Source organism: Oryctolagus cuniculus, chromosome 11 (genome assembly GCF_964237555.1).
Source record: "Oryctolagus cuniculus chromosome 11, mOryCun1.1, whole genome shotgun sequence".
Taxonomy (NCBI): domain Eukaryota; kingdom Metazoa; phylum Chordata; class Mammalia; order Lagomorpha; family Leporidae; genus Oryctolagus; species Oryctolagus cuniculus.
Genome location: NC_091442.1, coordinates 64,789,386 through 64,815,059, shown reverse-complemented (window position 1 = coordinate 64,815,059; position 25,674 = coordinate 64,789,386). Strand labels below are relative to the sequence as shown.

Here is a 25,674-nt window from a genome sequence, read left to right as displayed (position 1 = left end):
ATGCTACATAATATTTTCAATGCCATACTCAAAAACACTTCACAACACCTAACTATTGCACTAATTTAGTTCAGACTGAAGTGACATTTCTAATAACAAATTATCTTGGCTGGTTGTTTTTAATACTTATTTTATTTTTTCAAACAGTAGAGTGACAGAGAGAGGGAGGGAGGGAAGGAAGAAGAGAGGGAGGGAGGGATCTTCCATCCAGTGGTTCACTCCCCAAATGGCCACAAAGGCTGGGGCTGGGCCAGGATGAGACCAGGACCTTGGAACTACATCTAGGTCTCCCAAATGAGTGGCTAGAGCCCAAGTACTTGAGTCATCTTCCACTGCTTTCCCAAGCACATTAGCAGAGTGCTAGATCAGAAGTGGATCAGCCAGGACTCAAACTGGATGCCAGCATTGCCAGCAATGGCTTAACCTGATGCATCACAATACTAGTCCCTGTTGGTTGTATTAGTCCAGTAAATTCAGACTGATGGCAGGCATTAATCATACATGTTACCTACCACTCAGGTTTTTTCCATATTTAACCCCTGCTCTTCCACATACATACAATATAGAATGTTCTTTATTTAGAAATCACTAATACTTTATTAACCCTCTATTAACAAAACAATGCTAAAGTTTTACCTTAACAGCTGAGGCTGTACACAAAGTCTGTGTATTGATTCCACTGCAACAGCTCGTAACCACTGTGGTTTATCAGCATCCAGAAATTTCACCAGGAGTGATAGAAATATCTCACATTCAGTTACCTACAAAGTATATGATTTTTAAATAATTTTTTTAAATTAGAAGAACTGTAACTTACATTGTTGTATTTAAATTTTTCAAATTTGAAATAAAATAAAATTGTTAACAGAAAGTAGAGAAAAAGAGATGGGAAAAAGTAGTTACACTATAATGAAAAGTTAAGAGCCAAAATAATCAATGTCCCTCTAATTACATCCCTAAAAACACTAGCATATAACATGGTTAATCCTTTATCCTCTTCTTTACACCCATGTGGGAGACCTGGAAGAAACTCCTGGCTCCTGGCTTCGGATTGGCCCAGCTCAGGCCGTTGTAGCCATTTGACAAGTGAACCAGCAGATGGAAGACCCTCTCTCTGTCTGTAATTGCCTCTCAAATAAATATATCTTTAAAAAAAATAAGAGGTAACAAATTAGTATAAATTTTATAGTAGAAAAAGTAAGGATCCTATATCAGTTGGCAGATATAAGATACATAAAGTAATTAGAACAGGGACAGATTTATTAAGTGTTATCATTATTCTTGTTATAATCATAGATCATTTTCTCAGCAAGTTCTTTATAAATAAATAATGTACAAAGCACACTCAATTACATGTCTGATGACTGAATCATGGACAAACACAAACGCATTTATTCAAAGCTGGATGGACTGTTGCTGTTACCTCCTAGTCAAGGACACCATAGGATCTCTGGTAGTAAGATTTAAGCTGATATTGTGATTACTAGGCCAAACTTATTCTTGCTTCTAAAAGATCCATTCAAAAAGCACAAGATGGATCAATGAATTTTAATGCAAGAAAGGGCAATAGTTTAGGAAAGTGTCAGTTTGGTGTGGTATTAAAAAAGAATATCTTAAAAGGTCATTAAAATAATTGTTCCTTTCCAATACATGTCTGTATAAAGCCAGATTCTCTTTGTGTTTCAACCCATGCCACACCACATCAAAACGAAAACAGAAGATTGAGCCAGATTCAAGAGACAAAATGCCTTTAGAAAATATAGTTTTCATAAAAATAACTTTTCATGGTCATATGTAATATACAGGTTTAGTTTCATTACAGGTTTAATTTCAATAAAATAATGACAGAATAACTCATATAAAGAAAAGCTCCTAAATATTTTTAAAAGAGTAAAAATAGACCTTAAGACTGAAAGGTATAAGAATATTTCTCTAGTATATCCTAAGGAGATACAGAGCATCCAAGTTTAAAGAAAGAAAACAGAGATAAGAGGCATTTTATACATATAAAAAATATTTAAAATAAATTATAATTGTTATATATATTACATAATAAATAAAATATAAAATACATATCTAATATATAAAATATATAGATATATAAGATCACTCTGGAGTTACCATGCCTCTAACTTTCACTCTTCAAGAAACAGGAATGTCTGGGTTTTTCCAACATAGTAATTTGGAAAGTCTTTATGTAACCAATTATGGTAATTAATATCTTATGTATCTGGAGAATTTATCTTTGCACACTCTTAGAGTTCCCTTACCAAGAAGGGACATTTTATCAGTTGGTCAGCATCATCTCCAATGATCAAATAAAGTAGAGAAAAGGCAAGCCTCTTCCTTCAGGCAGTAATATTCAATCCTTTCTATAGAAGACTGTGCTATTATATGCCTTCTCCACAAGTTGGGGAACAAAAGTCAAAATGTGGAGAGTGATAAGAAGAAGTACAAGAAACTTTGGCACTGGCAGCCTTGGAGACCAAAGAAATGAGAACTAGGAAAAAAGTAAAGTAGCAAAACGTACTGGGGTTAGGGGACAAGAGTTTGGCCAAGTGGTCAGGATGCCTATGTCCTCTATCAGTGTATCTGGATTTGAGTCGCAGTCTGCTTCTGACTCCAACTTTGCTGCTAATGAAGACCTTGGGAGGCAGCTTGACAGCTCATGTACTGGGTTCCTGACATCCATGTGGGAGACCTGCATTGAGTTCCTGGCTTCCCACCTAGACCCAGCAAGTGGAGAGCAAACTAGTAGGCAGGAGCTCTAACAAATTTTTTAAAAATAATAATGAATAAATTTTTAAAAAATGTAATGGGGTTAAGAATGTGTTTGGGGTCTAAAATAATTATTAATACCTCAGCTCTGCAGCTGAGAAACAGCATGCTCTCAGGCAAATTATATAAATATCCTGACCCCTATATTCTCCGCCATAAATCACAACTATGAATGCTTCACGGAGTTATAGTAAAATTTAATGAATTAATATACATAAAGCAGTTCTATGGACTGAATGTTTGTGTTCCCCCACACCCAACACCAAATTCATATGTTAAAGCCTAATCATCAATGAGATCATGTATTTGGAGCTAAAGTCTTTGGGAAGTAATTAGGTCATGATAGAACCCTCATGAATAGGATTAGTGCCTGTCAGTAGAGCCATGAGAGATTATCTCCTCCTGTTTCCACTCCCTACCAAATCAGGATATAATGGAAAGACAGGAGAAACCAGGAAGTGTACCCTCACCCAGACATCAGATATGATGGCACCTTTTAGATTTCCCAGGCTCTAAGAACTGAGAAATAAATGCTTGTTGTTTAAGCCTTCCAGACTCTAGTATATTATTTATAGTAGGCTAACTTTACCTAGTGCTCAGAATATGTGCTTCAATACAGCAATTTCATCCAAAACTAAAATTACTGATATTTATATCTCTGAAAAATTCATCGGATGAATTGCTAGATAACAGAACTGCTACACAGAAAAAAAGCATCATGGTCTGGGTGAACTTCCCTAAATAATTAACCACAGACTACATGGCTTAAACAACAGAAATTTATTTCTCACCATTATAGAAGATGAAATTCTTAGATCAGGGTCCAGCAAGATCAGGTTCAATAGAGAGTACTCTTCCAAGCTTGCAGATATCTGCCTTCTTGCTATGTCTTTACTCTCTCTGGTGACTCTTCTTATATGGGCACTAATCCCACCCTGAGTGACCCACCCTTATGACCTCACCTAAGCCTAACTGCTTCTAAAAGACCACAAAAAAATACCATCACATTGGGGATTACCCTTCAACATAAAAATTTTAGGGACTATAATATAGTTCACAGTATCAAATTTTATAAAAACAAATAATTTAGTAGATCCTGGTTTAGCAATAGAAACAAAGGCTACCTTCTGAATTTGTTATGAAGAGGTAACCATGTACATTACTGTGAAGAACAAGAGTTGGTTCTCCATGACTGACAAGTAGATACAAAAGGAAAAGGAGAAACACCTTCTCTTCCTGTGAGGTTAACCTAATGTAGTCTAGCCAGAATTCTACATTCAGAAGAAGCCCTCTAAGACAACCCTGTCAATAATTAGGGAACAACTGGAGAGGTGGTGTTGAGTTGGCCTAGCAACCAGAATAAAAACTCCTTATATACTTTGAGCACCACACGGCCTAACTACCTAATCTACAGCAACTACACTGGCCCACGTTTCTTCCTCTTAGTTTTCTTTTCTTTTTGAAAGGCAGAGTTACAGAGAGAGGAAGAGACAGAGATCTTCCATCTGTTGGTTCACTCCCCAAGTGGCTGCAACGGCTAAAGCTGGCTAGGCAAAGGCCAAGAGCTTTATCTGGGTCTGCCAGGTGAGTGCATGGGTACAAGGACTTGGGCTATCTTCTGCTGCCTTCCCCGGGCACATTAGCAGGGAGCTGGATCATAGAGAAATAGCTGGGACTCAAACCAGCACTCACATGGGATGCTGGCACCACTGGTAGTAGCTAAACCTGCTACACCACAAAGCTGGCCCCCATTTCTTCTTCTTTAAAAATACATTCATCCTCTAGACTTCCCATACTGATATTTCTCTAATTATTTTCACTTTCACTATTTTGTTTAAAATATTTACCTGTGGTAAAAACTGAAAATTGATCTTCTTAATGACATTTAAGTCAGTGTTAACTATATTCACAACATAGTTTTATACATACACATATATGTATATAAGGTATATATACATATAAAACAGATCTCTAGGTTTTCATCTTGCAAAAACAAACTTTAGAACAACAATATCTATTCCCCATCTTTGTCCTCTTAGCACCTGGCAGCTATCATTCTATTTCCTGTGTCCATGAATTTTACTACTCTAAGTACCTCATATAAATGAAACATCTGCTTCTTGTCTTTGAGTCTCCATTGACAAGATTTCTTTCTCTATTCAGATTGAATAATAATCAATACAACAGATATCTGAGCTGCTTGTATGTTTTGGCTATTGTTGACGAGGACTACTATGATATGGTATGCAAATATTTCTTTTATATTATGCTTGCAATTTTCTTGAAAGCATGCTTTCAAAACATAGGACTGCTGAATCATAAAATAACTTATTTTTAATTTTTTGAAAAACTTTCATATTGTTTTCCATGGTGGCTGCAAGATTCTGTATTCCCACCAACAGTACACAAGGGTTCACATCCAATACTTGCTATTTTCTGGTTTGTTTGGACTTTTTAGTTTTGCTTTGACAGTGGCCATATTAATGGGTGTGAAGTAGTATCTTATTTTGGTTTCACTTTGCATTTCTCTAATAATTGAAATGTTGAACATCTTTTCATATGCTTGCTAGACATTTGTGTATTTTCTTTGGAGAAATGTCACATCCTATGCCCAATTTTGATTGAGGTATTTGGAATTTTGTTGGTGTTGTTGATATGTAGGAATTCTTTGTACACTGTAGCTTTTAACCCCCTTATCACTGAAGAAGTGATACATATGACTTGCAGATATTTTCTTACATTCCAAAGATTGCCTTTTCATTCTGTTAATTGTTTCCTTTGAGGTGCAGAAGAATTAAGTTCTATTTGGTTCCATTTGTTATTTTTTTCTTTTGCTGTTTGTGCTCTGGAGTCACAGAAGGAATGTTTGCCAAATTTAACATCATGAAGATTTTTCCTTATTTTAGAAGTTTTATAGTTTTAAGTCTTATCTGAGTTGTTTTTTGTAGATGATATAAGGTAAAGGACCAATTTCATTCTTCTGAGTATATATATCCAGTTTTAAGATTATCCTTTATTCATTGAATAGTCTTGGTACTCTTATTGAAAGGTTTATTCCTGGGCTCTCTGTTCTGTTCCATTGATTTTTGTGTTTGTCTTGATACAGCATCATATTGTTTTGATTAGTTTTATGTTTTAAAACCAGGAGTGAGAGGCCTCCAACTTTGTTCTGGTTCAAGATCATTTTGGCAGTTTGGGGTCCCTTGAGAGTCTATACGAATTTTAGGATGAATTCTATATCTGCAAAAAAAAATGCTGCAGGAATTTTAATAGTGATTGCTGTGAATCTGTAAATTGCTCTGGGTAGCATGTATATTTTAATGACATTTGATTTTTTTTAAAATATTTATTTATTTGAAAGCAGAATTATAGAAAGAGGGAGGGAAAGACAAAAAGAGAGGAATCTTCCATCCACGGGTTCACTTGCCAAATGGTTGCAATGGCCAGGTCTAGGTCAGGCCAAAGCCAAGAGCCTAGAACTCCATCTAGATTTCCCACATGGGCCCAAGCACACAAATCATCTTCTGCTACTTTTCCAGACACATTAGTAGGGAGCTGGATCAGAAGTGGAGCAGCTGGGAGTCAACCAGCACTCATATGGGATGTTGACATCACAGGTATCACTATGCCAGCCCCAACATCAGATCATTTTTTAAAAGATTTATTTATTGATTTGAAAGGGAGAGTACAGAGAGAGAGAGAGAGAGAGAGGGAGGGAGGGAGGGAAGGAGAGGAGGAGAGAAGGGGAGAGAGAGGTATTCCATCTGCTGACTTCACTCCCCAAATGGCTGCAACAGCCAGAGCTAGGCCAATCCGAAGCCAAGAGCCAGGAGCTTCTTCCAGGTCTCCCACACACACAGGTGCAGGGTGGGCCATCTTCTACTGCTTTCCCAGGCCATAGCGGAGAGCTGGATCAGAAGTGGAGCAATTGGGACTCGAACAGGCACCCATATGGGATGCCAGCACTGCAGGTGGCAGTTTTACCTACTATGCCACATTGCCAGCCCCAACATTAGATCTTTAGATCACAAACACTGGATATCTTTCTATTATTCTGTGTGCTGGTTAATTTCATTAATATTTTATAGATTTCAGTGTATAAATATTTTCTTTCCTTGTTTAGGTTTACATCTAAGTATTTTATTCTTTTTGATGTTATTGTAAATGGAATTTTTTTTTAAATTTCTTTCTCAAATAGTCCATTGTTAGTGTACAGAAACAGAACTGGTTTGTGTTGATTTTGTATCTTGCAACTTTACTGAATTTGTTTATGAGTTCTAACAGGTTGTTATTTATTTTTTGGGGGTGTTGAATTTTTAGAGTTTTCAACATATGTCACCTGCAAACGGAGATAATTTTATTTCTTCCTTTCCTATTTGGACACCTTTTACTTCTTCCTCTTTCCCTAATGGTCGGTCTAGCTACAACTTCCAGATCATGCTAGTGAAGGTAGGCAACCTTGCCTTATTCTTGATCTTAGAGGGAAAGTCTTTAGCTTTTTACCATTAAATGTGATATTAGTCATTAACTTTTCACAGACAGCCTCTATTATGTTGTAGTTTACTTCTAGTTCTAGTTTATTGAATGTTTTTATCCATGAAAAGGTGATAAACTTTGTCAAAAGCTTTTTCTATATCAACTGAGATGATCTTGTGTTTTTTGTCCACTGGATATATTCCAGGAATATATCCCATTTGATCACAGTGAATACACCTTTTAATGTACTGTTGAATTTAGTTTCTTAGTTAGATGGAGGGGTTGCATCAATATTAAGGATATTTACACATAGATTTCCTTTTTCTTGTAGTATCTATGGCTTAATAGCAGATAATGCTGGCCTCATAAGATGAGTTTGCAAGTATTCTCTCAATCAATCAGTGCTTGGAAGAGTTTGAAAAGGATTGATGCTTACATGGTAGAACTGTTGAATAAAGCCATCTGGTTCTAGCTTTTTGCAGGATGGGGGGTTGATTTCTGATTTCTGATTCACTCTCTTTACTAGTTATAGGTCTGCTTAAATTTTTTATTGTGATTCATTCTTGGTAGTTTATACTTTCCTATGAATTAATCATTTCTTCTAAATTATCCAATCTGTTGCTGTATAACTGTTCCTAGTAAACTTTTATAATCCTTTGGTATTTGGGTGGCATCAATTGTAACAACTTCTCTTTCATTTCTCAATATGGTTATTTGAGTATCTTTTTCACACAGCTAAGGGATTGTCAATTTTGTTGATCTTTTCGAAAAACGAACTTGCAGTTTGATCAATTCCACCTGCTTTCCTTTTCTCTAGTTTATTTCTGCTGTAATCTTTATTATTTCCTTCCTTCTGATAACTCTGAACTTCAATTGTTCTTTTCCTTGTCTCCTGAGGCATATAACTACTTTATTAATATCTTTCTTGTTTTTTTTTAAATGTAGGCATTTATTACCATAAACATTCTTTGTAGTACTGCTTTTGCTGCATCTCATAAGTTTTGTTGTATGTTTTCATTTGTCTCAAGACATATTCTAATTTCCCTGTGACTTCTTTGAACAAGTGATTGTTTAAGATTGTTATTTAATTTCCACCTACTTGTGACTTTCCTCAATTTGCTTGATTTTCCTCAATTTGCTTGATTTTCCTTAATTTGCTTGTTTCATTTTACTGAACTCAGACAAGATACTTGGTGTTATTGCAGTCTTCATAAATGTTTTAAGATTTATTTTGTGGCTTAGTTTGTCATATAGCCTGGAGAATGTATGTGCAATTGAGCAGAGGGCATGTCCTGCAGATGTTAGGTGGAGCCTACTTGGCCCAATGTTGTTAAAGTCCTCTGTTTTCTTACTGATCTTATGTCTGGTTGTTCTACCCATTATTGAAAGTGGATACTGAAAACTACTATTATTGTGTTGTCTAATTTTGTTAATAAAAACGATATAAAGGCTAAAACATTACACAATATTAAATTTGGCTTAATATAAAATTAAAGAAATATAATGCTCTACATTTTCTAAGAAATATCATTTGAATGTTTAAGAGTAAATCACTGCAATAATAAAATTACGATCAAGAGTATCACAAAATATTCTTTATCAATAAATTTGTGCAACACAGATAAAATATTGAGCCACAAGTCAAAGAAGTTGATTTTTAATCCTAGATTTCATCAAATCCTTATCACTTTACTATAATTTGTTACAATATATGAAATAATATGAATGAAAGCAGAATAAACTGAAGATACAATAATTTTAATTATCCTTAAAATGAGCTATAAACAATTAGCTAAGAACCTCAGTTCCTAAATCACAAACTCTATGCTGCCTTCAAATAACAGGCTATGACTCTCCTCAACATACATCAGAAAATGCCATATAAACCTAAGCAAGATTCAAGAGAGGACAGGAGGATTCTTTGGTATATCTAGGAGAATATCTATAGGTTCTTAAAAATTTTTGCTGAAATGAACTGAAAAATCTGAACTCATTATTTAGTAAACCACTTTCTACAAAAAGTACAGCCTGTAATTATATACACAAATACTTATGGAAATTAGCACTTACCAAAAGACTGTAAAACTGCTTAATCAGAACAGACACTACTCTCAGCAAACGCATGCAGATAGGAAAATATGGTTTTTCCACCGGTGCTGGAGAAGATGAAGTATTGGAACCTTGTCTGAACTTTATATTTGGAGAAAACAGCTTTATCACAAGAGGACATACTCTTTCCTTGAGGAGAAAACTAAATTCCTGGTGCTATTTGAAAGAAAAAAGAAAAGGAATTAACTGTTTTGTACTTAATAATTCCAAAACACAGTTTCACCAGCAAATAAAACTCCTTAATAATCATTACTAATAATTTAGCTTTGCCAGTTTACATACTTTATTGCCTTGCAATTTAAACACACTTTTGAAATTCATATTGCTCTAAACAGGCCTAAGAACAAAATGATACTATCTCAGGTTTTTAACAGAGTATCAATTACAGAGGAACAATTAATGTCTTTTTTTACAATTGAGTAAGTGGTGATTATTAGGGACTTTTATTGTAGTCGACACTAGTTATTAAAACATAAAGCACAAAAGAAAAAGAACATATACAAACTCAAGCAAATGAAACATTTAAAATAGGCAGCTGAGGAGAGAAAACTTGATTAATAAAATGTAAATGATATAATTCATTGCCTTTATTTTTGCAAAGAACAAATCCATTCATGTAGAGAAGATTTAATAATTAAAATTCTGTTCTACTTCAACTGCTTGAAGAGAACACAGTAAGTTGATAAAACACACAATGACAAACAAGCATAATTACTTTGGAAGTCCAGGTAATTGTGCGAAGAATTCTTATATTTTACCAAATCATGGCACATTATGCAGAATGCCTTCTTTAATCTGTTAATTCCCTGCTCTTATTAGCCAAGGGTAGCTCCCCCTTACTGACAATATAAGGCTGAGTCTGCATTTAATGACTAACATCAAAAATATTTTGTTTTCTTGCTTTAACAATTCTAATTTCAAGGAAGCCATAAACAAAGAACAATCATCCAATATAATTCTTTCAATCTTATTGAAAATAAGGCACAATGCAATTTAGTCAATCATAATTTTTTTAAAAACACCCCATTAATTAAGTAAAAGGATAAAAATGAAAGTTTTGTCTAATCTCACATCCTGAAGATGTTAGTCACTGTTAATTTCACAACATGTACTCTTCTACACTTTCACATGTGTTTTAAAGTACTTTCTAATTTTTTCCCCAAAAATGGGTTCTTAAAGAGTTAAGTGATTTGACATTCCACACTCATCTTTACAATTAGTTTGCTTGATAGCCTAAATTTAAAGTATAGTTCAATCCATATTCATACTTTACAAAAATGTTTTTATGTTGGTTAATATGTAAATATACAGACAACTCTTGAAAGTTTTATCCCATCACTGCATCTCCCTCACAACAGTGGCCTCCACCACCACTACCACCACCACTAACCACCCCAGCTCCTCTTCTTATCATGGTCATTATAATCTCTGCACCCACAGCAAGCAGTGTCTTTCTTTTTAGACTTCACCCTATCAAAGCTCTTTAAAGCACTTGACAAAAGTGATTACATGGTTATTTTGAAACTTTGTTTTTGTCTCTCTGTGTCACACTGTCTCATATTTGTACCTGCCTTTCTGGCATTCTGTTCCAGTGTCTTGTTGCAAGCTCATCCTCTCATTCCCAGCCATTTAATATTGAAGTTTCTCCGATCTCCAGAGTAGGAGGCCCTTGCCTCTTCTCTCACCATAGGTGATCTCATTCACTCTCAAATCTTTAATTAGCCACTATATTTGAGCAATGTTTAAATTCAGAATTTCAGTGCAAAAGCTCGAGGTGCATAATTCTAGCTAACATTTTGCATGTCTCACAGACATATCAAACTAGTATGTATAAAGCTAACCAATCTACTGCTTATAATAAAAACTGCTCCATCTTAGCAAACAGTTCTAGTTTCTGAAAGCTAGAAATCATCTTTGAAATAGCCTTTTTTTTTTGTCACCCACTGAAACACTTCATTGATATATTCAGCAATTATTTGCTGATTGCTTAATACATGCCGGGCATTGAGCATGGGAAAGGGATTCAGGGTTAAGTACATTTTTCAGTGTCCCTGCACTTAGAGCTTATTTTCTAGAAAACAAGGTCTCTTAGGGTCACTACTCTTGAAATCCTCTCTGTGTGAAATATTCTATTCCCATTTTAACCAGCCTTCACTCTGAGCCTAAGGATGCTATCTTTGACTCATCACCAACCTTCCAACAGATTCAATAACTTTGTCCTTCATTTCCATTTAATACTTCTCATATTTTGGTTTCATAGCATTTATCACATATTATCATTTACTTACTATCCTTCTCCCGATTACACTTCTAAGTGTCACAAGGGCAAGAATTTTATTAGTCTTATTTCTGAGAACTACCAGCACACTGTGACTGATAAATTCTGATTAAAGGTGTGAATGATGATTAAAAGAAAACAAATTCTTATTTATAGAAGAAAATTTTGTAGGACTAAATTCTAGGCTCTTACATAACATAATTTCTCCCCTCCATGCAATACAAGAGGAAGAACAGTGACAAGTCAGGACTTTGTGGGTAAAATAAATCCGTAAAAACTTCTTTGAATCTTTTCCTATAAAGAAAATCTAGACAAATTTCTAATTCAAATTATCAATTCATTGAAATACTAGTCATTTGTCAATATACCAGGCAAAATTATTAAAAGCATCTCTACAACAGAAAAGTAAGTTCCTGCTTCATTGAGCTTACCTTCGTAGAAAATAGAAAAAAAAAAACATAAATATATATACACAAGCATGTGTGTGAGTGTGTGTGTGTGTGTGTGTGTGTTAGAAGGTGATAAGTACTATAAAGAACAACAAAGAGGGATAAGAAAGATAAGGGTGCTGACATGAGAAAACGTTGCTGTTTATACAAAGCACTTGGGGAAGATTTGGTTAATAAGTTATCACTGAGTAAAGACCTCAAAAAAAGTAAAACAGGAAGCCTTATGAGAGGAAAGCATCCCAGGCCAAAGAGACATGGATTACTCCTGAGGTAGGAGTCTTCTTGAGGCATTTAAGGAGCTAAAGAAGGATAGTCATAAAGGGTGAGGACATTTACAATATCCAAGAACATATAGCCATGTATAAAAACAGTGAGGACTAGTAATTTTCTTAGGTTTTAAAATATTTTTTAGGGCCAGCGCGTGGCTCACTTGGCTAATCCTATGCCTGCAGCGCCGGCATCCCATATGGGTGCTGGGTTCTAGTCCCGATTGCTCCTCTTCCAGTCTAGCTCTCTACTGCGGCCCCGGAGGGCAGTAGAGGATGGCCCAAGTGCTTGGGCCCTGCACCCGCATGGGAGACCAGGAGCAAGCACCTGGCTCCTGGTTTCGGATCGGTGCAGCGCCAGCCATAGCAGCCATTTCGGGGGTGAACCAACGGAAGGAAGACCTTTCTCTCTGTCTCTCTCTCTCACTGTCTATCTCTATCTGTAAAAAAATAAAAATAAAAAAATAAAATAAAATAAAAATATTTTTTAAAACCCACACACCACATGCCTTCACGATTAGCTGAGAAATACTCTGTTGTTAAAATTTCAAAGTGTTAGGGCAGTTAAAAAAGAAAAGAAAAGAAAAAGATAACACTAAATTGTTGTATTCCAAGTCTGAGGCTACAAGTCCTTGAATCTTTTAATGTGGAAAACATTTATTCTGCTTTCTTGAAAAACATTTGTGAAGAAATGAAAGATTAGTTTTTGCTATAAATATTATAGTTGGCTTACTTGTAAAAAGACTTGTGGAAAATCATTCAGGACTGACTCAAGTAATTCAAGGCCAAATGTCCGAGTCATTTCTGTCATGCCTACCAGCCAGTAAGGGGCATCAGCATTAACCAACTGACAAAGGTCCTGAGAAAATAAACCAAACAGTGTCACTCTCTAGAATGAAATGTGTTTTTTAAAACACACAGCTCATAAATTTTTTTAAAAACTCAAAACCTCTCTTCTTATATAACAGTTGTTTTGCTCCACAGAAACTAAGCATTGGTAATTCAAATTCTGAAAAACTGGATACTTGATGGGTTATATTTAAACTTCTAAAGAGTCATATAACTATTGACAATATATATAGTAGAACGATAAATGATTAACCATTCTTTTAATGAATAAATTGCCTTTTAATCCCAAATACTAAATGGTTTAGTAAGATGAATCTTATTTTACTTAAAATTATTTATATATGAAAGTAATGTAAAAATCAGGTATTTGTGCATTAAATTTTACTATGCAGACCACAGGTCCATTACTTTAATTTCCATGTTAACGGAAATTTTTTTTTGACTTGTCATCCCTAGTACACCTAGGGATGTTTAATCATTTGATTTCCTTAAAGTGAACCATAATATTTTATCATGTAAATTACCTAGTAATAAATATTACTGTTTACTACAGTAAATGTTCTTCTTTAATGTATTAGAACTATTTTAATACTAATTTTGACATATTTCAAAATTTCACATTAAAAAAGACACAAAATTTCAAAATAAAAAATGCATACAGAACTATGTTCTACAAAAACTGTTTTTATCAAATGAAATACCTGGAAAAGCATATATGCATCTTTAGCACAAGGTTTGAGGGTACTGACAGATCTTCTGTTACTATTTCCTTGTACTAGCACTGGTTGTTCTACAATATCTGTAACCAAAATAAGATGAGTTTGAGGGTTTTCATAATGGCTTTTAATAAATCATATATAGTGTTTAAAAGGTATGTTTAAAATAAATTCTTGTTTATGAAATTATATACTTCAACTAAAATTTCAGAACTATGCCTCCAGAATGAAAAAAAGAAAAGCTATTTTTATATAAAATGTCTTAACATTCTTCACTCTTTTACATTCATTTTAATAAGCTTAGTGTCTTTGTCTACACACTTGATTTTACCAATCTCCCATTCTTCAGCTCCTTTATTTCATTTGAAAGTCACATGATCTTTCAATGTGTCTTGACATAAATTTTGCTGTATGGTTAATTGTTCTACCATCTGACCATCTTGAAAGGAATCACCTGCTTGGTCTGTCACTATTAGTAGGTCAGTTACAGGTACCCACTAGCTAAGTGTCTGCTGCGATGGTGTTTCCCAACTGAGCATTCCTTTGCCAATGAAAAGATCATTCTTTGTGAGTTATTACAGCCTGTTTTGAATAAATGCTAACTTCATGACTACTTGAAAAGAAAGAGGTTCTAAGTAGTTTTACTTTATTAAAACGTATTAAAGCATTTTACCTTTGGAGACAAACAGCTAAAACTACCAATCCATGAGTGAGGTGAGGTTACGACTGTATAAGACATTTAAACCAAGAAACAGCCCTGTTTTGTTCTGACTTTTTTTTTTTTAAGATTTTTTTGTTTGATAGGCAGAGTAACAGGGGGAAAGACAGAGAGAGGGAGAAACAGAGATCTTCCCATCTGCTGGTTGACTTCCAAAATGGTCACAATAGCCATTTTTTTTTTATCAGTGTTACCCTAAGAACATCAACTGAAATGAAAGATTGCCTAAGATTAAAAGTATAGAAAAACAGATTAACTATAAAAATCTTTTGTGTTGTTTTTTTTTTTTTTTTTTTGACTAAATAAAGCATATAAAGTGGGGCTAGTGCTGTGGTGTAATGCCTGTGGCGCTAGCATCCCTTATGGATGCTGGTTCCAGTCCTGACTGCTCCACTTCCAATCCAGTTCCCTGCTCATGTGCCTGGGAAAACAGCAAAGAATGGCTGAAGTCCTTGGGTCCCTGTACTCATGTGAGAACAAGAGAAAGCTCCTAGCTCCTGGCTTCAGATTGGTTCAGTCCTGGCCTCTGCAACCATTTGGAGAGTAAACCAGTAGATGGAAAACCTCTTTCTCTCTTTAACTCTGCCTTTCAAATAAATAAATCTTTTTAAAAATATCATATAGATTGCTGATAAGTGTAGCATTTTGTGATCTTTTCAACAGATGAAGAAAAACTTACTTTTCATCCAATAACCTAAAAAAAGCAATTTCTACAGTTCAATGTTATAAAATTTTAGAAATTTTAATAGAAACAAAGAGTATACATCAGTTCTCTGAAAAGATATATTTCTAAGTTTTCATGAATGTTTTCAAGCACAAAGAAAAGGACTTTCAACATACTAAAAGTATTGTATAGAAGTATATAAAGATTAATCTTTATATAAGTATTCCTGATTAGCATGTTAATAGGCACATACAAAACTTCACATGAGGGAAGCCTACTTTGGAAATTTAACCTAAAGAAATAATTCAGGGTAGGCATTTGGCCTGGTGGTTAAGACACCTCTTGGGACACCCTCATGCTATATCATAATGTCTGGGTTCAAGTCCCAGCTTAACTCCCAATATTATCTTACTGGTAGTGTGCACCCTGGAAGGCAGCAGGTAATGAATGGCTCAAGTAGTTAGTTGGGTTCTTGTCACCTATGTAGGAGATCTAGATTGAGTTTCCAGCTCCTGGGGTCAACCTGGCCTAGCCCTGGCTGTTGTAGGCATTTGGGGAGTGAATTAGCAGACGGGAGATCTGTTTCTCTCTACTTTTCAAATAAATAAAGTGGGTTTTTTGTTGTTGTTGTCTACATCCAAATGGTGGAAACAATATATGTGGGAAGGCACTCAGAACAGTTCTAAAATAATGAACATCATTTTTCCATAGGAGACTGGTTCATCAAATTATAAAATACCTATAAAACATAATGTAAACATTAAATTTTAAACTATGAAGAATAACAAGAAAAACTCACAGACTGTAACATTTGGCTAAATATGCACATAATGGGGCAGGTATTTGGCCTAGTGATTAAGACCTACTTAAAATTACTCTGTTTCACTCTGGAGTACCTGGGTTTAGTATCTGGCTCCAGATCCTGATTCCAGCTTCCCACTAATGCAGACCACTGGAGGCAGCAAGTAATGGCTCAAATAATTCAGCTCCTGCCACTCACACAAGACACCTAGATACAGTTCCTGGCTCTAGGCTCATGCCTGGCCTAACTCCAGCAGGCTGTAGGCATGCCGGGAAAGGAAGAAGTATATAGTAACACTGTGCCACCATATGAACACTACACATATAATGTAATCTTTGCTTTAAAATGTGAAATTAGCATCATCAATGTAAAATTACCCATATATTGGAAATAAACATAGAAAACAAAGATTCTACTTCTTAGGGTAATAGAACTGTGAGGGATTCATTTTGCAAATTGTTATTTTTTATATAATAATGTTAAAACAAATACACGTTTTTAAAGCAGTCTAGTCTTTAAGTAGCCTAAAATACCCTAAAACCATAGGACAAAGGCTGAAAACTAATAAAGATGAAATCAGGCATATAAGAACTATCCATAATCACAAGGAAACAACTTTCATCACTCTACCTTTGTGATGCTCATCTTCAGCGACCATCCTCTCAAAAACAACAGTCACAACTTGCCGTACTGTCGCCGCGGCTGTATTATTTGTAATATTATCTTTTGTGAAGTGTAACCGAAAACAGAGAACAATTGCCTAAAAATAAATTATTTAAATAAGATGAAGAGCATGGCTATTATCCTTATTTTATCAGATGCAATACCAAATTAAGTAATTTCTGTTTGATTGTTTCAATAACAGATATTTTAAGTCCCATCCTTTCATAGAAAAAACTATGAAAATATTTAGATTTTGAAGTAATTCAACCTCTCAGTAAATACGCAGCCACATAAGGTTACCTAACTGAAGTAACTGGTTCTTTTAATGTGTCTTACTTTTAATTCCCAGAATGAATTGCTCTGCAAATAGCAAGTATTCAAAGTTTAGAGTACCACTAAAATAATTTAGAAAAATACTATATAAACTTGCTATGCATATAACTAAAAATATGTTTTGAAAAGGAGTCATTCTTTTATTTTGTAAAATCAAATTTATTAAGGTATAATTTATATATAATAATATTTCTTAAAAGTATACTTGAATGAGCTCTAACAAATGTACACCGGCGCCGCGGCTCACTAGGCTAATCCTCCGCCTAGCAGCGCCGGCACACCGGGTTCTAGTCCCGGTCGGGGAGCCGGATTCTGTCCCGGTTGCCCCTCTTCCAGGCCAGCCCTCTGCTGTGGCCAGGGAGTGCAGTGGAGGATGGCCCAGGTGCTTGGGCCCTGCACCCCATGGGAGACCAGGAAAAGCACCTGGCTCCTGGCTCCTGCCATCGGATCAGCGCGGTGCGCCGGCCGCAGCGCGCCGGCCGCGGCGGCCATTGGAGGGTGAACCAACGGCAAAAGGAAGACCTTTCTCTCTGTCTCTCTCTCTCTTACTGTCCACTCTGTCTGTCAAAAAAAAAAAAAAAAAAGAAAAAAAAATGTACAGGCCTGTGAAACTACAGATACACTTGAGATATAGGATATTTTCATCACCTCTAAAGTTTCCTTGTGCTCCTTTTCAATACATCTCTTTAATCAACCTTTAACCTCAGACAACCATCTATCCATTTTCTTACAATTACAGATTACCTAGTATTTTCTATAATTTTATATAAATAGATTTATTCAGTATATCCTTTTCTGTGTCTGGCTTCTTTTCAAATAAAGTATTTGTGAGACTTGTACACTTTTATTATTAAGCAGTTTTCTATGGTGTCAAGATATAACATTTTGCTTATCCATTAATCTCCCGATGGACATCTGGGTGGTTTCTAGTTTGAGGCTATTATAAATAAAACAGCATGTACATCCTCTCTGTGAGGATTTATGTTTTCATTTACCTTAGGTAGATCTCTAGGAATGAAATGTTTGGGTTACACAGTAAGTATAGGTTTAACATTTTAATCCAGTTTCCCAAAGTGGCTTTACTATTGAACTATCTATTCTATAGCTCCACAACACTTAGCACTGTCAGTCTTTTAAATTTTTAACTATTCTAATGGATGTATAATGGATATCCCGGTGGTTTAAATTCAAACGTCTCTGATCACTGTGAGTCTTTTTTCATGATTTAGTCATTTAAATATCTTATTTTCTGAAGCATCTACTGAAAACATTTATCTGTTTTTTTAAATTGAGTTGTTTGTCTTATGAATAAATCACAGGAGTTCTTTATATAGTCTTTATACAAAGTCCTGTAACAGGTATTTGCAAATACTTTCCCCCATTCTGCAGCTTCTTTTTTTACAGTTCATGGATTTTGTTGCCTGAGAAGTCTTTGCCTGCCCCAATATCTCGTAGTGGTTTTCTCCTGTGTGTTCTAAAAGTTTTAGTTTTAAAAGAAACCATAGAGAAAAACATAGTGATTATTTAGATTCAGTGCCTTATCACCTGGATTATATTAAACATTTTAAAAGAAACAAGCCTTTACCATTACTATTACTCTTTATATGTCAATACAAAGGAAAGGTTCATTATATAGTTATATAGAAACTTTCATAGTACTCAATTTAGTTATATTTCTTTATATTTGATATTTTCATCCCATACTATTTAATTCCAAAATAACAAAGTAAACCCTATAATCAGTTCTTACTTGTTAAGTAGGCCAAATTATAACATATTGCATAATTTTAAATATATGTAACAGAATAATAATGGCCAGAGATCTAAAAAGCTATGTACAAGAAAAGTGTAAATAAAAATAAAGTATTTTATATAGCAGGTAAAGGCTTAAAAGAATAAACTATTTGCAATTAAGTAAAAATCTTATAAACTAAGTTATAATAATATACTTACTCATATAAATGAGTAAGTAGAAAAGACACATATTATCTCATTCAAGATAGTTACACAGAGCACAATGTGACAGTGTATTTCTCAAATTTATAGGCCATCCTTAAAGGCATGCAAATTACAATAAACAATGTGAAGTCCAAAAAATTTCTTAGACAACAAATGATTAATTGAAAACAGCTCTTTATATTATTCTCTACTTTAATCTTTGGAATTATCTAATAATTTTTTTTAAAAAAGGCTCTTGAGTATAACAAATAGAACACCTGTATATATTCCAAGGGTGGCTAGGTAACAAAAAGATAAGAAACAGCTATCATACAAGAAGACTTATCTATTAAAAATATCCAGAAAAAGGGCTGGCACCATGGTGCAGTGGTAAAGCCACCACCTGCAAGACTATCATCCCATATATGCGCCGGTTCGAGTCCCGGCTGCTCCACTTCCAATCCAGCGCTCCACTATGGCCTGAGGAAGCAGTGGAAGACAGCCCAAGTCCTTGGGCCCTGGCATCCATGTGGGAGACTCAGAAGACGCTCCTGGCTCTTGGCTTTGGATAGGTGTGGCTCCAGCCATTGCAGCCATCTGGGGAGTAAACCAGCGAATGAAAGACCTCTCTCTCTCTCTCTCTCTCTCTGCCTCTGCCTCTCTACAATTCTGCCTTTCAAATAAATAAATAAATCTTTAAAAAATATATCCAAAAAAAGATTTTTCTAGCCGCTTAAGAGACAGATTTGAACTATCTGATTTACATATCACATATATATATAAAATTATTTCTCAAAAAAGAGAAGGGAGAGGTGTGACAGGGAATCTAAAATACTGTACATATCCTTTCCCTCTTACTTCCCTCATCTTTTATCCCAAATCTTCTGCTACTTTTCCATTTCCTATTCACAACTAAGCCTGTGATCTGTACTCAAGAGGCTTTGCTTAAGAATCCTAACCATATTCCTAGACACATACAATCTACCAAAATTGAGTCATGAAGACATGGAGAACCTAAATAGACCAATAACCAAGATGGCAATTGAATTAGTAACTAAGACCCTTCCAAAAAAGAAAAGCCCAGAACCAGATGGCTTCATTGATGAATTCTACCAGACTTTCAAAGAAATAATTCTAATTTTTCTCAAGCTATTCAAAATAATTGAAAAGGAGGGAATCCTCCCAAATTCCTTCTAAGAAGTCAGCAACACCTTAATTCCTAAACCAGAAAAAAAAAGAACTATAGACCAATATCATTGATAAACATAGAGACAAAAACTCTCAACAAAATACTAGCTAATGCAATCCAACAACACACCACAAAGATCATTCACCCAGACCATGTGGGATTTATCCATGGTATGCAGGGAAGTTCAACATTCACAAATCAATCAATGTGATAGATCACATTAACAAACTGAATAATAAAAACCGTAAGATTATCTCAATAGATGCAGAGAAAGCATTTGATAAAATACAACAACCTTTCACGTTGAAAACCTTGAGCAAACTGGGTATAGAAGGAACATTCCTCGGCCGGCGCTGCGGCTCACTTGGCTAATCCTCCGCCTGCAGTGCCGGCACCCTGGGTTCTAGTCCCAGTTGCTCCTCTTCCAGTCCAGCTCTCTGCTGTGGCCCAGGAAGGCAGTAGAGGATGGCCAAAGTGCTTGGGCCTGCACCCACATGGGAGACCAGGAGAAGCACCTGGCTCCTTGCTTCAGATCAGCACAGCGCGCTGGCCGTGGCGGCCATTTGTGTGTGAACCAACGGAAAGGAAGACCTTTCTCTCTGTCTCTCTCTCACTGTCTAAATCTGCCTTTCAAAAAAAAAAAAAAAAAAAAAAAAAAAAAAAAAAAAAGAAGAAGGAACATTCCTCAACACAACGACAAACCCACAGCATCCTATTGAATGGGGAAAAGTTGGAAGCATTTCCACTAAGATCTGGAATCAGACAAGGATGCCCATTTTCACCACTGCTAATCAATATAGTCCTGAAAATTTTCACCAGAGCCATTAGGCAAAGAAAAAAAAAAAGGGAGGGATATAAATTGAAAAGGAATAAGTCAAATTATCCCTACTTGCAGATGACATGATTCTATATATAGGAGAACCTAAAGAATCTACTAAGAGACTACTGGAACTCATAAAAAGAGTTTGGTGAAGTGGCAGAATATAAAACACAGAAAAATCAACAGCCTTTGCATACACACAGTTCCATGGCTGAGAAAGAACTTCTAAGATCAATCTCATTCACAACAGCTACAGAAAAAAATAAATACCTTGGAAAACATTTAAACAAGGATATGAAAGATCTCTACAAAGAAAATCACAAAACATTCAAGAAATAGAAAACACAAAAAAATGGAAAAATCTATGTTTGTTGATTAGAAAAATTAGTATCATCAAAATGTCATATAACCAAAAGCAATTTAGATTCAACATGATCCCAATAAAAATACCAATGACATTCTTCACAGATCTAGAGAAAATGACACTAAAATTCATATAGAAGCACAAGAGATTCTGAGTAGCTAATGCAATCTTATACAACAGAAACAGTGCTAGAGGCATCACAATACCCTATTTCAAGACATATTACAGGGCATTTATAATCAAAGCAAATTGGTACTGGCACAAAAACAGATGATAGACCAATAGAACATAACAGAAACACCAGAAATCAACTCATACATCTACAACCATTTTATGTTTGAAAAGGGAACTAAATCAATCACTGGAGCAAGGACCATCTCTTCAAAAATGTTGCTGGGAAAACTGGATCTCCACATGCAGGAATACAAAAACCCACTCAAAATGGATCAAGTATCTGAATCAACTATGACCTGATATCATCAAATCACTAGAGGAGAACATTGGGGAAACTCCAAAAGACATTGGCGTATGCAAAGACTTCTTGGAAAAGACCCCAGAAGCAAAGGCAATCAAACCCAAAATAGGGCCGGCGCCGTGGCTCAATAGGCTAATCCTCCGCCTTGCGGCACCGGCACACCGGGTTCTAGTCCCGGTCAGGGCGCCGGATTCTGTCCCGGTTGCTCCTCTTCCAGGCCAGCTCTCTGCTATGGCCCGGGAGTGCAGTGGAGGATGGCCCAAGTCCTTGGGCCTTGCACCCGTATGGAAGACCAGGAAAAGCTCCTGGCTCCTGCCTTCGGATCAGCGCAATGTGCCAGCCGCGGCAGCGGCCATTGGAAGATGAACCAATAAGACCTTTCTCTCTGTCTCTCACTGTCCACTCTGCCTGTCAAAAAAAAAAAAAAAAAAAAAAGCCAAAATAGACGAATGGGATTACATGAAGCTAAGAAGCTTCCACACTGCGAAACACTCAGCCAAGAAGCAATCATCAGAATGGGAGAAAATATTTGCATATTTTATGAAATAAGCATATGAATTATCTGTACCCCCATGTTTATTGCAGCTCAATTTATAACAGGTAAGCTATGGAATCAACTCAGATGTCCATCAACTGATGAATGGATGAAGACATTATAGTATATATACACTATGGAATACTATGTAGCCATAAAAAAGAATGAAATCATCATATTTAGTAAAATAAGCCAGTACCAAAAAGACAAGTAACATAAGTTTTCCCTGATCTGTGGTAACAGAGAATCAAAAATGTAATGTATAGTACTGAAATTAAAATTATGAGCTTCAATGATTGCTTATAGCCTTTGTCACTACTGTTGAGGAACACTGCTTTTATCTTCATATTATTTGTTGAACTCTCTACTTACTGTAGGGTGAATCTTATGAGTATAAAATAAACTGAAAGTAGATCATGGTAAAAATCAAGAGAGGGAATAGAAGAGGAAGGAGGAGGGAGAATAGAGTGGGAAGTATCACTATGTTTCTAAATCTGTATACATGAAATACATGAAATTTGCATACCTTAAATAAAATTTAAAAAAAAGAATCCTAACATGATTTCAACTCTATTGGAGAGAAAACAAGGCACTGATGGTTATTAATACCCAACATCGATCATTATAATAGCTACAGGAAAGTTTCTTTTGGTTCAAAAACACCAGGCTTTAAACTTTCATCATTCAAATCACGTCTTAAATCCTACCTTAGAAAGTGCCTCATCATGAACTACTGTATTGGTTGTTAAAAGAACAAGAACTGTTTGAAGTAGCTTAAGTTCTTCAAGACTATTTTCCATTAGTTGCCAAAGCATATTAATTATATTTCCAGCTGCAGTCTGTAAAATAATTATTTGAATAACTGTCAATAAATAGAATAAAGCTCTTTATGACCTTAAGAAAATGTATATGAATCTCATCTCACCTGAAGAGAATTTCTTGATCACAATAACAAAAACTTTATTCTGAGACTTACAGATCCAAATACACCTCTCAACTAATTGGTGACTTAAATGAATAACTTTCTCCTCAAAAAGAGGAAATTTCTATGAAATAACACATTCAATTATACAAAAATAGAAGCATGTAATTTCTGCAATACCAGCCAAAATCAAAGCTCATTCCTACAATATGAATGTGTTTCATTTGGACATGAATAATGTAGACATATACAAATTATGAGTCTGCTGCTTTTTATACATTACTTTATTTGCAATGTTATAGGAAAAAAGGCAACACAAGTTAGCAATACAAATTTGTACACTCAGTAAAATCTGACATTTGTTAATATGCTACACTAAGGGAAAAAAAGAGAATTTACTTCTATTATATATTGTATGGAATAAAAAAATTAAGGTACTTTCTATTAATTTGAAAGCAAGATGCAGGTGCACAGTAATAAGGTTTCTTTTGTTTTACCATCATAAGATTAGACACAAACATTTAGCTAATGAATTACAAATTACCACTTCAGATAATCTATGAAACAGTCTTCATTTTCCCTCCTACCTTTTAAAAAAGACTTATGAATTATATAAATAACTATTCAATGATATTGAAATTTTGCTTCCCAAAATTATCATCTATATTACCAAACTATTACTTCTTAAGCATGACTAGACAAGTTACACTTCATCTTTATTCATTATTAATGAATGTTTAATGAGAAAATGTTGCAATATTTATAATTTCCTTCAATCACATTGCCATTTATAAAAGTTTTACATTAAATCTCACATTATATTTTATTCTCTCCTCATAAAAACTTCTGATACGACTCTTAAGTACAGTTCAGACAAAATCTTCAAATTACCTCAGACACGACTTCATGTGACATGAGTCTCTGAATGGCGGCCAAACACAGCTGAGTGATCTTCGGTTCCTTGGTCCCACAACCCATTAGAAAAGGCTGTACAACCTCTGAGCTGTTCTCTTTCAATGCTTTATTTAGAACACATATAAAATGCATTATTAAATCTAATTCAAAACTAAGCCTAATTTTTTTTACAAAATTACAACCAGTAATGACAATGTTAACAAAAAAAATTGATTTATGTAAAATAAATACCAAATGAAAATTGAATGGTAAGAGTTAAAATATTTTGGATACTAAAGGCTCTATAATAAAACCACCTCCTCAATGACAGCTTTGCCTTGCCTTTCTCCTAACACTCTGTCCTTTGGTTCTCCTCCTCCTTTCATAAACTCTGCAAGCACATGGATCCTCAGAAGTTCTATCCTGCTTTAGAAAGCACTCTATTTCCTCATGAAGTACAGATAAGAATTCATTATTCGCCAGCGCTGTGACTCACTAGGCTAATCCTCCGCCTGTGGCACTGGCACCCTGGGGTTCTAGTCCCGGTTGGGGTGCCAGATTCTGTCCCAGTTGCTCCTCTTCCAGTCCAGCTCTCTGCTGTGGCCTGGGAGGGCAGTGGAGGATGGCCCAAGTGCTTGGACCCTGCACCCGCATGGGAGACCAGGAGCAAGCACCTGGCTCCTGGCTTTGGATCGGTGCAGCGCACTGGCCGTAGTGGACATTTGTGGGGTGAACCAATGGAAAAGGAAGACCTTTCTCTCTGACTCTCACTGTCTAACTCTGCCTGTCCAAAAAAAAAAAAAAAAAAAAAAAGAATTCATTATTCTGGAGCAGAAAGAGTAATTATAAATAGTATATACATCATCCCTACCATACTTGTGAATGAATATTCAGAAACTTCCTAGAATTATATTTATTTCTTGAAATTACATAGCACTAGTTTCTTCTTTTAGAAATAAACATTTCATTAAAATCAAGAAATTTACTCCTCTTATTACTTAATCAGTACTTTAAACCAATTGGATGCATATGATGTAACTTCAAACTGTAACTTCTACCAAGTCAACTTTCTCATAAGTTTTAAAATAGTAACAGAAATGTAAAAGTTAGAAAGTACACAAACTGAATTATACATAGATTTATAAAACAAAATTAAATCAATACACACTTAATGAAAGGCTACATAAAGATGAGTAAGACAGGCTTTCCATCCTCAGGAAATATGAATAAATAAAATAGAATTCCAAGTCAAGAGAACATTAAATTTATGAAGCTGATATTTGTCTTTCAATCCATTATTTTTTGTGGCAATTCATGTAATAAAGAATATAAATCTGAGTTTTAAAATTTTTCCCAAAACACTGAGGAAAAGTCATCCAGAATCACCATTAAGAGCAAAAATCAGTGTTAATTTTACCATTTAAATATTCATCTTT

At 35.1% G+C, this 25,674-nt stretch overlaps 1 protein-coding gene across 6 annotated transcripts in view; it reads right to left on the bottom strand.

Annotated features, from left to right (window-relative positions):
- MON2 (MON2 homolog, regulator of endosome-to-Golgi trafficking) overlaps positions 1-25,674 on the bottom strand; it is a 124,885-nt gene that overhangs the window by 71,313 nt on the left and 27,898 nt on the right. For all 6 annotated transcript variants that reach the window (XR_007919691.2, XM_002711305.4, XM_002711303.4 and 3 more), the window contains 7 exons: positions 24,236-24,363; positions 23,130-23,261; positions 16,736-16,865; positions 13,907-14,004; positions 13,090-13,215; positions 9,325-9,519; positions 637-761 (listed from right to left, as the gene is read on the bottom strand). Coding sequence is in view for 5 of the 6 variants with exons in the window: in XM_002711305.4 (XP_002711351.1) it covers positions 637-761; positions 9,325-9,519; positions 13,090-13,215; positions 13,907-14,004; positions 16,736-16,865; positions 23,130-23,261; positions 24,236-24,363 (934 nt within the window). In the remaining variant the exon portion in view is untranslated. The remainder of the gene's footprint in view (positions 1-636; positions 762-9,324; positions 9,520-13,089; positions 13,216-13,906; positions 14,005-16,735; positions 16,866-23,129; positions 23,262-24,235; positions 24,364-25,674) is intronic.